At 37.4% G+C, this 17,069-nt stretch overlaps 1 protein-coding gene across 5 annotated transcripts in view; it reads right to left on the reverse strand.

The window, feature by feature from the left end:
* The window catches only part of DHX57 (DExH-box helicase 57), a 74,262-nt gene that overhangs the window by 20,374 nt on the left and 36,819 nt on the right, over window positions 1–17,069 (reverse strand). For all 5 annotated transcript variants that reach the window (XR_001365484.2, XM_032497368.1, XM_006181050.3 and 2 more), the window contains 11 exons: window positions 16,180–16,335; window positions 15,023–15,208; window positions 13,889–14,727; window positions 12,104–12,282; window positions 10,505–10,626; window positions 9,155–9,350; window positions 8,478–8,602; window positions 7,209–7,342; window positions 6,246–6,300; window positions 4,523–4,728; window positions 926–1,042 (listed from right to left, as the gene is read on the reverse strand). Coding sequence is in view for 4 of the 5 variants with exons in the window: in XM_032497368.1 (XP_032353259.1) it covers window positions 926–1,042; window positions 4,523–4,728; window positions 6,246–6,300; window positions 7,209–7,342; window positions 8,478–8,602; window positions 9,155–9,350; window positions 10,505–10,626; window positions 12,104–12,282; window positions 13,889–14,727; window positions 15,023–15,208; window positions 16,180–16,335 (2,315 nt within the window). In the remaining variant the exon portion in view is untranslated. The remainder of the gene's footprint in view (window positions 1–925; window positions 1,043–4,522; window positions 4,729–6,245; window positions 6,301–7,208; window positions 7,343–8,477; window positions 8,603–9,154; window positions 9,351–10,504; window positions 10,627–12,103; window positions 12,283–13,888; window positions 14,728–15,022; window positions 15,209–16,179; window positions 16,336–17,069) is intronic.

Consider the following 17,069-nt stretch of genomic DNA (forward strand, 5'->3'; position numbering starts at 1 on the left):
AATTTTGGATAGTGTTAAGTGCTATAATGAAAATGAAAACCATTTTTGGATATTATGATAGAGTGAGGGGGGCAGGGCAGGACAACAGATAGGGTGTCAGAGAAGACTTCTCTGAAGAGAAGACGTTTGACAGAAACCTGAATGATGTGAAGGATTCAGTTATGAGATGATGTAGGGCATTCATTCTGGGGATAAGGGACTACAAGTGAGGAAGAAGCCACTGAGACAGAAAGACAGTAAGGGGAAGATAGGGACCACTCTGCGTTATAGTAGAAGAGGAGGAGGAGGAGTGGTGACAACAATGATGACAAATATACTAGTACAATTATATTATCATTGTTGGGGTAGTATCTGCTGGGCATTAACTACATGCCAGGCACTGTGCTAAGCGCTTTATATATGGCTTCTTTTAATCATCAAAACAGAGGACTTATTTACTGTCTTCATTTTACAAACAAGGAACCTGAGGCATAGAAAAGATAAGGACTTTATGCAAGGTAACAGAGCTCCAGAGGAGCAGAACAGGGCAGTATATCAGACTCCCCAAAGCTGCTCCCTTAACTCCACTGTCCTGTGGCCTCCACTGCAGAGTCTTCATGTAATTCAAACACTCATTACTAGACTCCCATTTAGCCAGGGACTGAGTGTTGAATGTGTGGACACCCAGGCCTTCTTTTCAGCTTTCTTCCTTTTGGACCTTGTATTGTTAACATCTGATAAAAGGTAAAACTTCCTCAAAAGGTCAAAGGTAAAATTTCCCCCTGAAAATCCTAATAAGCAACTTCACACACAACTGGGGGTGAGAAGGTGAGGGTAGGGGGAGCACTCCAGGAAGGGAGGCTGTCCCCACAATGCCCACTATCCAGGAAGTGGGCTCCCTTCCCCTCTGCCACCTCACACATGAATGAAGACAGGCAGCAGTTACCTGGAGGGTAGGAGTGCTTTCCATCCACTATCCACTCTAGCAAGGCCTCGATTAATTCAAGATTAACCTTTTCAAAATCCATGATGGACATTGTTTTGATGACTGATTTGCTAACCCCTGAAAGAAAGGTAAAAATCAGAAGGATAATTATACCTTATTAAAGAAAATATGCGGGCGGGGGGTGGGAAGAGACAGACTGGGATTTCAAATTTGTAGATACTGACAGGCATATGCAGAATAGATAAACAAGATTATACTGTATAGCACAGCAAAATATATACAAGATCTTGTGGTAGCTCACAGCGAAAAAAAATGTGACAATGAATATATGTATGTTCACGTATAACTGAAAAATTGTGCTCTACTCTGGAATTTGACACAACATTGTAAAATGACTATAACTCAATAAACAAATGTTTAAAAAAAGAAAGAAAGAAAGAAAATATGCCTGGGAACCAGGCGAGTGTCTTGGTTTGATTTAATACTACAGATGTTCACATTTAATGTACTGAAATGAACTTTTTTACTTCAGGCTCTCAGAAAATACAGGCTCATTAGAAGAACTTTTTGCTTGAACAATGACCCAAAGAGCAGAATCCTGTCCCTGCTGCAAAGGCCCAGAGAGGCAACTTTGAACTTTCCTCCTTCCTTCCCCTTTTTATCTTTCACATGCTTATTGACATTTAAGTTCTAGAAACAAAATTCAAAATCAAATACATTTTAGAAACCTCTTCCAGATTCAATTAAGTCATAAGTCAGATTTAATGAAAGTCCAGCTCACAGTAACCATGAACAACAGTAACTTATAACCTTTAAGGTTCCTTTGAGAAAGTCATAAAAGTTATGAATCTTCCCTGAAAAATACATGTGATTTTAATGGCTTCACCAACACCCCTGAAGTCCACACACAGATCCTTGGGTAAGGGTCTACAGTCTCCTTCTAATTCATCTGAGGCCCTAGTAAAAGATTCGTTCCTTGGGTTGCACCACAAACCTTAGCTCTTTGAAAAACAAATAGCATATGCTTGGGGAGAACGACTCTCCAAAGACAGCTGCCCTTTCCTTTTAAGTCTTTCTAATCACCTGAAAGAGTCTAACTGGAACAAGATAACCGTAGTTGGTATCAAGGAAGGGAAGCTTCCTACACTACGCTGAAAAGCTTTAAGAGGGGCAAGAGCAGTTTCTAAACAATGCTGTTCTGGCAGAGGGAACCCTATGTTGGTGAAAAATGAAGAAGTAGGCTACACAAGCAAGGGTGTGGTTGGGTGTGGAAGGCAAAGCAGGAATCATTTTTATTTGCCAAGATTCCAAATAGCCTGACTTCTGAAAAAGGAGAAAGAATTAGCTAACTAGAAAAAAGAGAAATGGAAATCATAAAAAAAAATGTTTTATAGTTTGGCAGATTTTACTAATCAATTACATATTTTAAAGGACTGATCATTATTAGTTTTTAACTAGAAAAAGTTTTAAAAATTGAGCTAGGAAACATCACTTAATTTTCTGAAAAGCCAAAGAGAGCACTGAGATCAATTAAATGAAGTCTTTGTTTTATAGGAAAGGGAGTGTTGGAGAAGCTGAGTAATCAGCCCAGCATCACACAGAAACTAGTGGCAGAGTCAGGTTTCCAGGCCTCAAATCCTTAGAAAAGAGTTCTCAGAGGTGCCTTCTGAACTTTGGTATCTCTGTGCTTGAAATTAGAAAGACCGCGGCTTAGAGCCAATCATAATTCTTGGAGAAAACTCTGGAATTTCAAAAGAGAAACCGAAGAGATTTTCCCGTTGAATAATTTAATAGAAAAAGGAAATGGGAACTGTCAGCTGGTATGATGTACAGAAAGAACACAAACATGTGAATCATACAGTTTAATTAGAATCACAAATCTGTACTTACTAGCTGGGCACTATGCTGTGGATTTGTATTGTCTTATTTCATCTCCTAAACAAGTCCATTTTATAAATAAGGAAACTGAGGTACAGAGAAGATAAGGAACTTGCATATATACGTGGGTTTATGAGAACCTGGGGAGTTGAACCCAGATCTGTAAGATACAAGTCTATGCTCTTAACCTTACTTCTCAGGAATTTGGGAAGATGAAGTGCAATCATGTTTGGGAGCTGTGCATCTCTTCCTAAAGAGCAGAACAAATGGCTAATGCCCTAATTCCTTGATCACTACCATTTCCCATGCAGGACTGAGTCTTTGGGTAGAAGGAAAAAAAGGAAAACTCACTTGCCCTTTCTGCTACAGAACAGGGGTTGGAGGCTCCACCTTTAAAGGTAAACACCTTTTTTTTGAAAGGACTAAGAGGAGCTGGGGTGGCAGTTCAGAGAAGAGAGAGCAGAAAAGACAGCTGAGAGTTGTCCAGCCTTTAGGAAAAAAGAATAGAAACCTTAGGGTTTCTATGGTTTCAGCCCAGCTGATATGTATGGAAGATTATCGAAGAACAAAGCTGGGTGGGGTCTGGCACGACACATATAAAAATGTCCAGCACAGGAGGGACCCTAAAAAAAGATGTTATTTTCAAGCCCACTAACTAATGTTATAACTAGTGGGTGAAATTTTGAGGATATTATAGGATATTTAAATAGTCCCAAATCTCTCTCCACAACTGATTTATTAACTACAAAGGGAATAAGTAATACAACAGGGAAACACAGTCATCATCTTAACCAGGTGATCAAAGTCAACACTGCCAAAAATGGGACAGACCACATCATGTGGCTCCTGATACAATGTACTGAGATTCAACACTGTTTCTGTGGTTTTCTTATCAAAAATATATAACCTAAGATTAATTATGGGGAAATATTAGACAAACCCAAATGGAGGGACATTCTACAAAATAATTGGCCCAAACTCTTTAAAAATGTGAATCACAAAAGAAAAGTAAAGGCTGGCAAATTTTTCCAGATCAAAAGAAACTAAAGACATATGATGACTGAATGTAATATGTAGTCCTGGGTTGGATCCTGGACCACTTAGAAAATAGCAAAAAATGACATTACTGAGATAACTGACAAAATTAGAATATGGACTGTGGCTTAAACAGTAGTATTGTATCAGCGCTAAATGTCTTCATTTTGATCATGTCCTGTTGTTTACATAAGAGGACGCCCTTGTTCTGAGGAAATACATACCAAAATATTAGGAGTTAAGGAACATCATATCTGCAATTTACCCTCAAAAGACTCAGGGAAAAATATATACATAGACACAGAGCAAATAATAAAGCAAATGAAGCAAAATATTAACAATTGTTGAATCAAGGTAAAGGATATAGGAGAGTTCATTGTAGTCTTGCAAACTTTAGTTTTGAATTTGAAATCATATCAAAATACAAAGTTACAAAATACTCAAGAATATAATTCATATTTTACTACCTCCCAATTTTTCTATCATTAACACATTTCTTTAATAATTAGGAAAAACCCCACTGGTAAATGTAGCAACAATTTTAATCTAATATGTGTTGGAACTGTTATTTTTTTCAAAGTTTAAGGTTGTTCTGAATAATTACAGACAAGGTAACCATGAAACACGAGCCACTTTTCTTCTGGATCACAGCGGGGGGAAAACTAGTTATCTCTGGCACATTACCTTTATAGCGGGCCAGGAGCTGCTTAAAATCTAACTGTTGATCGGGCACTGCGTCTTTGACAGAGTCCTGGTCCTGGAGGTGAAGGGAGAGCCGCAGGTCTTCCTCCACTTCCTCAAATGCAGTTCTGCTGCGCCGCGCCTTGAGCTTCTCCTTGGACATCTGCTTCATGGAGCGCGTATATGGGCTCCCATCCTGTAACACGTACCTGAGGAAGGAAGACAAGGAATGTGTGCATGAACGTGGGTCTGTGGGTGAGGAATGAACATATGCACTTATTTTATGAGCTCATTCGGCAGAATGTTATTCTGTTTCTTCCCAATTCACATGCTATTCTTCTACCAGTCCAGGACTCTGTTGGCTGTGCCCTCTTGCTGGTAGGGAACACAATGGAATGTGTTTTTACTCTATTTTAAGATAATTCTGGAGGCAATGAGTTTGAAAAGTGAGAAAAAAAAGACAGGGAAACTAGATGAAACATGATTTCCCCAGAGATTCACATTCAGTGGAAGTGGGGCAGGAACCACAAAACAACAATCTTAATAAGCTCCCTAAGTATGCTTCTCGCAGACTGAAGTTTGAGAGCCACTGTTTTGGGGCTTTTAACTTGAGAATATTGTATCATTAAGTAAATACAGAATTAGGAGGGGGCTTATAGGAATGGAAGGAGCAGGGAGGAGAAAAATTCTGGGTTGAGCTTAAGGTGTCAGACATCAAAGCTGTTTTCATTCTGGCACTCAGAGGTCAGGAATGAAGATATGGATCTGGGAGTTCGTGGCACAGGGGTGACAGCTGAAATCACATGAGTCAGAGAGAGCCAGGGAAGAGTTTAACATTGAGAAGGAACAGTGCAAGGATAAAATCCTGGGGAATCTTCAAGGTCAAAGAGTAGGAAGAGGAAGCAGGGCTTGCAAAGGGGAGAAGTCTGTTGGTCTCCAACAGACATTATCATTTTCTACCCAGTACTGAACTTATACAGACATGTTAACACTCATATGCACTGCAAACTCCTTGAAGGTAGGACGATAATGATAATAATAGCTAACATTTATAAAGCATGTGCTATGGGCCAGGTACATTTCTAAGCACTTTGCAACTATTAAGTCCAAGTATTAATTAATTAACTAATCCTCATGACAACTCTGTGAAAAGGCTACCATTAATATGCTCATTTTACACATGGAGAAACTAAGTCACAGACAGATTAAGCTACTAGCCAGTGCGACAGTGGGTAAGTAGAGGGATTTAAATACTAGCAGCCTGTCTGCAGAATTAGTACTCTTTCTTTTTTCCATCTAAATTCTCCATGTTTGGTCCCTCATTTTTAAATAGAGCAGTTTTAGGTTCACAGCAATACTGAGCAGAAGGTACACAGAGTTCCCATAGACCTCTGCCTCCACACGTGCACAGCCTCCCCCATTATCTACACCCCCAACCAGAGTGGTACATTTGTTGCAACTGATGAACTGACATCCATATGTCATTATAATCAGAAGTCCATAGTTCACCTTAGGGGTTCCAGAGACAGTACTTTTAATATATAATGTTACTTGTGAATTCAAATAATTTGTATAATAAATATTCACTGAGAGGGGAAAGCAAAACCCTCAAATAGAAAAATCAGAAGAAACACTAACACATTTATTAGTATCTGGGCACACTGACGTAAAAGAGTAATTCTGTTTTCAAAGGCTTGCACCAAACCTTAATTTACGTCTTCCTTACCTTGTCATAGCGATTGCATCTTCCAGAAAATACTGATCAACAGGAAATGTACGACCTAGAAGAACAAGAAAATAAAACAGAAAACTCTCAGAATACATGTTCAACTCTCTTAAAATTGTATGTGTAAAATTCTCTTAAAACAAGGCTTGGTACAATAAGGTACAATTTATTCTGTGGCCTTTAATGTATCCAAAAAAAGCTTTTGATGACAGAAATTGGAAGGGGTAGATTCTAGTTAGTAAATAACACAGAAGTGTACAGTTGGAGAGACAATCATTTGCTTATTAATAAGACCTCTTAAAAAAAAATCTGTTACAACTTTTCCTCTCCTCCTCCTCTCCCACAGGAGACCTTTAAAGAGTCAACGATTGTATTCTAGATCAAGCATATAATTTTGTCTTTAAATCTATTGTCAATATCCTCTATAACTAGGACAAAGAATACTACTATTCATCAGTCAGTGTTTCCAAATTGTTCCTTTAGAAATCAATTGCAAAAGGATAAACCAAACCCCAAGGTGATAAACTAATTCCACAATTAGACTATGAAAGCATCAAAAGAAGACACAGGCTGTCCAACTTCACTTTCTCCCAGAATGAACCAATATCTGGAAATTTAGCAGAATTCAGCAATAAAGAAATATGCTATACACAGATACAACTTCTCTCTTTATGACAGATTACCATTATAAGCTCACATTTTGATGTTAAACATAAAGGAATGCTAGAAATTCTAATAACCTATACTTTTAAAAATGCATATATAAATTAAAATCTCCCAGCAAATGAATATAACATTATCTCTTTAATTTTATTATATGGTTGTGGTTTTATTTGTTATCAACTAATCAGTTCTTCTCTAGAAAGAGGTATAAATACCTATTAATTTATATTTCAAATGAACTTTAAAATAATTATATCTGCTTATTAGGACAATACATATTTAATGATGCATTTTAATCACCTGGTATAGTGATAACTGGGCAGGAATTAAAATATTCTGAAAAGAGCTCAGCGTTTAAAGTTGCACTCATCAGAATAACTTGAAGAGTTGGTCTCTGCAACACAATATCTTTCAAAACTAGCAGCAAGAAGTCACTAGAGGAAAATAAAAGAAACACCTGAGGATCAAACAAATTCAATACATAAAAATTAATAACTTTTGACATATTTTGAGTAAGTGTAACACCTATGTGAAAAAAATTTATAACACTCATAGAAAGATGTGTCATGTTCCTAGAAGTGAAGACTTAATGTTATAAAGAGATCAATTTCCTACCAAATAAACTAAATTCAGTGTAGTACAATCAAAATACCAACAGGGTTTATCACTGCATTTGAATCTACATGCACATAAAGAGGCATATGCAATGATTTTCATTATAGCATTGTTTGTAATAGCAAATCAATGGAAACCACCTAAATATCTATCAACCAAGAAATGGTTAATGATAACAATGTCATCCATTCTAAGGAATAACCTGAGGCAGATAAAAGGAATAAAGTAGAACTCCAGATCAGATATGAAAACATCTCCAAGACGTTGTTAGTGAACAATATGTACTATAAAACAGCAATATCCTAACTGGTCTCCCTGTCGCTCCTTGGCCCCCTGAAATCTGCTCTCAATATGGCAGACCAATAATGCTGCTCAAATGTAAACATGATGGTGCCACTCTTCTACTTAAAATCCTTCGATAACTTATCGAAGTCCTCGCTGACAAGGCCCTATGTGACATGATCTGTACCCTCGCCACTCATTTCCTACTGCTCTTCCCCTATTCACTTGGCTCCAGCCACACTGGCACTTAATACAGGTTCAATAAATATATGAATGAATGTCAGGACTGAATGACTGACCACATGAACAAAGAAGGAAGCACATATTGACCAATGCATCAGCTACAGCACGCATTACATCTGTTATTCCTGCTAAGCACACTGCCCCACTCAGCAGGATGGTGCCCAGGAGGGTGTTAAGTATCTCTTATTAGATGATGTCCATCTAATAGGATGACTCTTCTAGTGATGAACACGTGCTCTCCTCGCATTTTTCATGTCACAGGCCCTGGAGACCTCCTCTCTAAGCAATTCCTTCTCTCTAACTGAAGTCTTCTCTATGGCAATTACCATTTCGAGCTCTACGGAACGGACTTGAAAGCAGAATAAAATCCTTTCAGCCATATCTTCATGTTATGTGTGTGGGTATTCATCTGGAAAATCTTTGTCTTACCTTTCCTCTGTCCTCTCGTGAACTTCATCAACGATGATATGGGTGACTCCTTGTAGAGCCGTGTCCCCCTCGAGCCTCCTAAGCAGCACTCCTGTGGTGCAGTATAACAGTCTGGTGGCTGAGGACTTACATAAAAGGGCATGGAGAGCTTTTGTGAAATTGGTGAAAAAAGGGAACACTTTCCTGGCAAAGCCATATTTAATGGATAGGGATAAAGAATATTGAAAACACCAGCAGGTCCATTTAATATAAACCAAAAAATTAAATGCATAGTTTCTTGCTGGCAACAAAAACAAAAGCTTTTCTACTTCACATCAAAATGTTAAATTTAAGACTCTTAAAAAGCATTCAAAAACTATTAAAAAACAGAAAAACAACAGTGAGCGATGAAATCAATTCTGAATCTGTCTATTCCTTACTTGGTTAAAAGGATTAAGTCCCAGATTTAAGAATAAAGCAGCATTTACTAGATCACTTTTGTCAATAAGGAACAGAAGGTCTCCATAGAGGAAATGAAGTACACCCAAATAAGAGTTTAAACCAAAATATTCCTAAAAGGACTTGGGCCCTATTGAAGTGTATTTCCCAACTTGCCTGTGAATCTCCTGATCCCAAGAGCTCTTTACACTTGAAAATTGTAAATTTCTGTCATCAGGAAATAAGCAGAGCATACAAACCTTAACGCTTTCTAGCCGGATCTGGTACCCCACAGTCAGACCCACTCTTTCTGCCCTTTCCTTAGCAACACGCTCAGCGACAGAGACTGCAGAGATTCGTCGGGGTTGGGTACAGATGATGTTGGCCACCTTCTCAGGGGGTCCGTTCAAAGAATCATCCAGAATAAACTGTGGAATCTGTGTGGTTTTCCCACATCTGCATGTCAAAACAAGTCCGAAAATAAGAGTTTTCAAGTGCTAGCTAACTAGAGAAGCAGTTGTGTGCAGTGAGGAAAGTGAGAAAGCGAATTAGAATAAGAGTTGCTCTGCTTCCTATGTCTTCTAAACCTATCCACAGACTTATTATGTACAGTTGATAACTCCTAGGAATTTGCACTCAGATTAACAGGGCAATCAAATAACAGTTTCCTATCATTTATGAAACTGGAACTACTGAATAAATATTAGGTTAAGGTCTATAAATGCCTCTAGGAATGTGAACTCTACATATAAATTATATCTAAAGAAATAGGAGTATTATCTTATGACTGTTAAAATACTTTATATTTTTCCCTTTGATGGGCTATTGCTTTGGCTATAATTAGACCGAGGTTAAAAAGATAAGAAACTGGGAAGGGGGAGGGTATAGCTCAGTGGTAGAGTGCATGCCTAGCATGCACAAGGTCCTGGGTTCAATCCCCAGTATCTCCATTAAAAATAAATAAACTTAAATACCTCCCCCTAATAAATACATAAATAAATACATAAATACATACATAAATACATACATACATAAATAAAAAAGATAAGAAACTGGGAGACAGAAAGTTACCACTATATCAGTGAGTCTGGGCACAAATGTAATGATTAAATTGAAGACCTCTGAATACAAAACTAAATTAAGCCTGCAAGTTGTCCCTGCTGAATAGGTCTGGATAACATACAGAGAGTGTGAAACAGGAAAAATAATGTGCTCTAAGTTGTTCTTAAACAAAAGCTTTAAGGATTTCAGAATAAATTTAGAAGATGAAAAGTTTCAAGCTAAATGTTCTGGAACTATTTGAAGAAATTTTAAAATGGGCCTTGTTAAAAGCCTCCAACTAGACTTTTTGCCTTAAAATTGTCTCAAGGCAGAGGTGAAATATGTCTATAAATTCCTAAATTCCTGAATTGTTTGTTTTTTGTAACTTGGCTCTGTTGGCTACAGTTGCCACATTATTAGCCTCTGTGAAATATTATTTAATATTTGACAGGAAGAAAGCACAAATAATACCAGCTACTGGTTTTTTAAAAGTAAAACTGTCTGCGGTAACCAGGGCATATACTGTATTTATGGATAAAAGCTGAATTACAAATAAACTTCATTCTTACCCAGTCATACCACTTACAACAAGCACTTGGTGCTTGCTCAGCAATTCAAGAATGTTTTCTCTTTCTTCCCAAGCAGGGAGTGACTGTCTTTCTTGCAGAATTGACTGGAACTGTCTGGACGCCTAGTAAAATAAAAGATAAGACATCAGTTGGGTTACTTGGAATCACCTTTCACAAAGCTCTGAATGTGGAATCCCATAGTTAGACCTACCCTTTCTGTTTTCTTTAGCAATTTGTTTAGAGACAGAAATTGCAGATTTGTTGAGGCTGGATGCTAGTGATTTTAGTCAGAAGGTTGTTCAGAGAATCAACCAGAATAAGCTGTGGAATCTGGTTTTCCTACATCTGAATAAATGGGAGGATCTTATAAGAGAAATAATCCTTCTTGCTTAGCACCCATCCAGCTCCTCTGGCAAGAGTCTCTACTGGCACTGTTCAACAGGACTCTCTGTGCTGACGGAAATGCTCTGTATTTGTGTTGTCCAATATAACAACCTCTGGCTACATGCAACTACTGAGCACTTGAAATATGGCCAGTGCTACTGAGAAACTGAATTTTTTATTTTATCTAATTTTAATTAATTTAACTTTCAATAGCTACATGTGGATAGAAGCTACCATACAGGACAGCATAGTTCTGCATAGTATCAGATTTTTACCGAAATAATAATCAAAGCATTCGTTAAAGGGTTCTTTTTGGCCAACCAACACATCTATGTAACTCAGTCTGACATCTAATGGCCAATGCTATAAACACTATACTGTAGGTTAAAAACGTGGATGTAGTTTTGAATAACATAAGAAATTATATACTAACACTTAATTAACATATACATTTTCTGCAAATAATTTTATCATATAAATTTATCACTTCTAAACACATTGTTCAAACTGAATATGTAATTTTTCGTTTCTATCGTTTATTATTTATGGTACGATTTTCTACTCAATGTGACATTCTACAGGTGTTGTACCATATATGTAATACTATCATACTGTGTCAAAAATCAGAAGTACAGAGCTTATAACTGGAAGGGCCCTTAGACAGCATCTAATCCAGTCCCCAAACTGGTTAAGCATACATCCTACATCCAACTCTGCCCTAACAGTTCACTTGTGAGTTCTTTCAAAATAATCTTCATGTGAATGGGGTCAAAATAACTTGGACTTTGGAAACAAGAGAATTAGCTTGAACCCCTGTGTTGTCACTTACCAGCTCTGTGACCTTGGGCCAATTATTTATTCCTGTGAGCCTCTGAAATGGGGTCCGAGTCCCTCCTTACCCTTCTCCTTTCCTACACTGATATTTCTAACGTAAATCACAGTATTACTTTTCCTTTCATTTATCAGATTTCTATCATAATACCAAAGCCACATGACTCTGAGAATATCTGGTATATATGTGTTTCATTTTCATCAGCCAGTGGATTTTCCAAAACTATCTAGAACACGCATTCAAGTTTGCTGTGGCATGCAGAAACTCTGACCAATAGAGTAAAAGAGAGCCAAAAAGAAAATATACTAGGGAGGGTAGCCAAAACTTCCTAAATCCTAATCCCTTCATCCACACATGCTAGCCATTCTCTCCGAATACCCTACCTGTTTTATTCGGAACTGCTTGCAGATTTTAGCATTTTCGGCATGTACTGACTTTGCCTGCCAGTCATATCTTTTGGAAATCTTTTTCTTAAGGTTGACATAGCTTTCATTCTCCACTACAACTGGTGCAGGACCTTCATCCTCATCTGTCTCCTCCTCAGGTTCTGATTCTTTTTTAACTTGAAGGGGATAAAAGGAAACATTTCGATATGGTGCCCTTTCTTTAGGAAACGGGGGAAGTGACTATCTAACGAAGTAACAACAACAAAAAAATCATAAAATGGAGAAAAAGTTAAAGCTTGAATAAAGCAAGTTCACTCATTTTAGTACTACCACTTCTACTGCTAAAGAACTTAAAATGCATCTTCAAACAAACTTTAATCAAGTGTAAGTGGCTATGGTTAAACCAAATTAAAAACAAAGAAGAGAAAATCTCAGCATGCCTTGTTAATCCAGTAGACTCTTTACATTCAGTAATTAACAGAAAGCTTCAAATATTTGCAAGTGTTGCCCAAAATTCCATGACACAAAATAACCCAAATGTCTACAAAATGATGAGTTAATAAATAAAATGTGGCATGTCCATACAATGGAACATTATTCAGTAATAAAAAGGAATAAAGTACTGACACATGCTACAACATGGATGAACCTTGAAACATTCTGCTAAGTGAAAGAAGCCAATCACAAAAAGCCACATATTTATTGTCTGATTCCATATCTATGAAATGTCCAGAACAGGCAACTCCACAGAGACAGAATGTAGACTCATGGTTTTTAGGGGTTCAGGGAAGGGAGAAATGAGGAGTGACTTGCTAACAGTTACAGGGTATCTTTTTGGGGTGATGAAAATGCTCTGGAATTAGACATTGGTCATGGTTGCACAACTCTGTCAATATACTAAAAACCACTGAAGTGTACACTTTAAAAGGGTGAATTTTATATCTTGATAAAGCTGTTATTCTTTTTAAAAGTCCATGACACAGAGTTTGTCATTTCTTGAGGAACATATGTGAATCCCATGTGCTAGAACTAGCTGTAATTTGGGAGTTAAGGGACCTGTGAGTGAACCCAAACAGCTGTCCAGCATCCACATTTCAGTGCATTTCATTATTCTCTACCTATTGACACTTACTTAGGAGATCTTGGGAAATAATAAAAACTTGTTTCTCTGAAAGAAAAATGACAAATAATAAGATCCCTTTGATGAACTTTGAAAGGGGGGTTACTTGTGGTATATGAGTCTGCACAGCAAGCCATGATCTAAAGAAAGGCAGAGGCTTGTACACACGTTTCTCTATTTGAAGATTCAGGGATTCATAAAGAGAGCCCTTCCTTAAGGAATTGTGGGGGTCTGGCGCACTAAATGCAGGAGGGTATGGATTCTGGTATAGAAAGAGAAGTATCTCTAAAAACTCATTTGAAAGTAATCCCGTATTTAGTATCAGAAATAAACATATGAAACCAAATGGATTCCATGAAATAGATTTTCTGGAAGGATGCTTTAAGGTTCTTCCAGCCCTCAACTGTTAGAATAGACTTATACATCACTACAAACTTTCAATTCATGGAGCCTGAACACAGTGACACAACTGGGCCTTACAATTAACGTCAGGCCATAGTTCAGCAGATTCTTATTCGTTTTTGCCCATAGATTGAGGAAAACGACTTGCCTCAGATCACTGGGAGATCCCAGACTATCCCTCAGAACCCCTGCCTTCTTTAATCCATCATTCCAAATGCCCTCCTCCACAACACCCTTCACCTGCTCAATGCCTTACCTACCTTCTGGAATTTGATTTGAAACAATAGAATTACTTGGAATCGCTGGTTTACAACAGACAGGATTGTTTACTCTGGTCCCAGAGGATACTGGAAGAAAGTTCACAGGAGGGAGACTGTACTTGTGATGGGTATTTGTTAGTAACTTGGCTATTTCTGATTCTTCCTCTAAAAGGGTTATCAAAGAATATACAGCAGGTTCTGAAGTTTCTGCAAATGTCAAGGCCTTGCCATAAAGGAACTCAGAAATATGTAAACGACAAGCCAGAGGTAGATTCTCATTGGTGGAATAAAATGCCACAAGAGGAGCTTGGTAGGGGTATTTGTGGTCTTTAGAAAATCGAATTTCAAGTTCATATAAAAAAGGTGCATCTTCATTAGCATTAAGGTGAGAATCATCTACACTTCTTTCCACTCTCCCGACAATTTGATTTGGTGGCACTTCATGTTTGAATTTGCATTTTGATCCAAATTTACAATTTCCTTTGAGGTAAAATTTACAGATTTCAAGTGAAGTCTCCTGTATAGTTCTGGTACTTTCCTTTCGCTTGGATTTGCAGAATTTACTCGTCAAATACTCCAGTTCTAATCCAATGGTCCAGACTCTGTTCTGAATTCTTTCTATAAATTTTTCTCCGCAGATTGACTTGAGAGCAAATGCCTCTTCCTGTCGCTGTTCCACGCACTCATCCAAGCTTATACGCGCAACTGCCTCAGAGATCTTCATCCTCTCTCCAAATGTCTCTGAAAAACACTGGGTGAATAGATGTTCCAGCGATGCCCCCACATCTCCATCACAAATCCTCAGGGCTGCCTGACAGCGTTCAATGTTGAAACCGTATCTGTCAAGTGTGAAACATGACCAAAAAAGATTGAGTGATATCAAACCACAGAAGAGAAATTCATTTAAATTCATTTATGTGAAGTTGTAACTATACTTCGGCAGGGTTTGCATTTTTAACGAGTATCCCTGATCATACTAACTCCTCATTACTCTCCCTATCCTAAAAGAGAGGACAGTAGGGCATACCGGTACTGCTGGAACCCACACAACAGGAAAACATTCAAGCAGAGGTAGCAGGGTTTATAATGCAATTTCAGTTTCCTTTAATTTTCCCATAAATGATGAAAGCAAACCTGGAAAGTTTCTGCACTGCAAATGTTGAGACTGTAAATTCTGGACTATGAGGCTCTACCAGGCCTGAGCCAGCACATTCCAAAGGATCAGGGTCGGGAACAAGGGAAGCTTCTCGTCCAGCAGACCAGTACTGCTCCTCATCGCAGTCAGGCTCGTCATCTTCCTCCTCCCCAGAAATGCCTCTTCTGGAAAGAGTAACATTTTTATACATCATATATTAATCTCTACTTATGTCAAAGAAAAATTTAGTAAGAATTCAATTCAAGGAGCCAAAGGACATAGGACCCTGGCCACATTATTCAGTCACTGATTTAATCTTTTATTAATCTATTAATTTATATCTTGACAATTAACAGCATTTATTACCTTCCAGGTACTATGTTAAATGTTTTATATGTATTATCTCTTGGGAAATCTTCCCAATAATCCAGCCAGACACAATTGGAATCTCCATTTTTTCAGATGACCAACTAAAACTTAAGATTAGTAACTGTGGAAGAGAGCAGTAAAGAGCAACTAGAGATTTTAACCAAGGCAGTCTGACCCAGGGCCTGTGTTCTTAACCACAGAAGCCCTGGCTATCCTCTCTCTTCTCATTCATAAAAACCATTGCTAATTTTTTGCTTTGCTGTATAATCACCTTTCCTAATTCTAAGACAGATAAGAAATTTATAGGACAGGATGGAAATCGAGCTATTCATCACTGACTATTCATTTTGGCAAATGGAAAGAATTAACTTCTCCATCTGAAATCACAAAACAAAATAGCCAAAAGACTAAAAACTCTTTCTCTTTTATGAGAAATAATAAGACTTTCTGATTAACTCAGTATTTGCTCCTAGAACAATACTTCTACTTGTTCACTGCAAGGTTTTATTTGGAGGATTATCAATACAGTAACTACTGAATTCATATTAGCAACTGTCCTAGAAAAAATAAAGATGAAAAGGCAATCTGTACTACTGCTCACAGATATTGCAAAACAAACTCACTCTGAAACTGCTGCTGAATAATTATTCTTGTATTTCTCACTTTCAACTAATTACACAGCCTCAACAGGATCAGTATTGATACAGTATTCCAAAGACACACAGGGCCTTCCCACTGCCAATTCATCTTCCTCAATATAACAATTTACTCAAGTAAAATAACTTACTCAGATCCAGCATCCGCATCTTGTTCCTGCAGATCTCGGAGAAGAGCTTTCACTTTTTCTTGATTCTCAGAAGTCATGTGCAGAGTCTGAAGGGGCACTTTGGAGTCAGGCTTCCATTTGGGGCATGTATCTCTTCTCACACTACTGTTGCTCGGTCTGCAAAGGACACAAGAACAAAATTACACATTTACCTGTGATCAGAAGTTTTACACTCTCCTCAGGATCCCCAAATATGTACAACACGACTAGATTGTCAAGTATCTTACAAAAGATGACAATGAATATGAAGAGATTCTCCCTTTTCTACAGTATTTATGAGACTTCATTATAATGGAACTGCTGGGAAAAAACCTGATCAGATTCTTAACCATTAAATCTGGCTTCATTTACTCAAGAATCCTCTGGAGAAAGCAATGCTATGATGACCCCTTCTGCACATACTGGACTCTCAGAAGAAATATGCTACTACAAAGAGTATATATTTCACCCTATTTGAGGTACTTGATCTGAAAACAACCAAGAGTCCCATCTTGTGAATATTAGGACCCATTTCTGAAATATTTACCTAAATTATTATTCTATCCTGATTACAAAAATAATACATGTTCATTGTAGAAAAGTAAAGAACAAAGAGGAATACCGAAGTCATCTTAAATCATATTCTTTTTCACAAAATACTTTTTATAAAATTGTACAGCATATATAATCTTTTATAATCTACCTTATTTCCTTATCAAAATAAAACTGACATTTCCCCCAAATTAAATATTTTCCTACAATATAATTTTTAAATGGTTACATATAGATACGGAGGTATCAGAATTTATTTCATATCATTTATTTATTTAAATCTTTTTTGATTTTTAGATTTTCTTAGGGATAATTTTTAA

The sequence above is a fragment of the Camelus ferus genome, chromosome 15 (assembly GCF_009834535.1).
Source record: "Camelus ferus isolate YT-003-E chromosome 15, BCGSAC_Cfer_1.0, whole genome shotgun sequence".
In the NCBI taxonomy this organism is placed as follows: Eukaryota; Metazoa; Chordata; class Mammalia; order Artiodactyla; family Camelidae; genus Camelus; species Camelus ferus.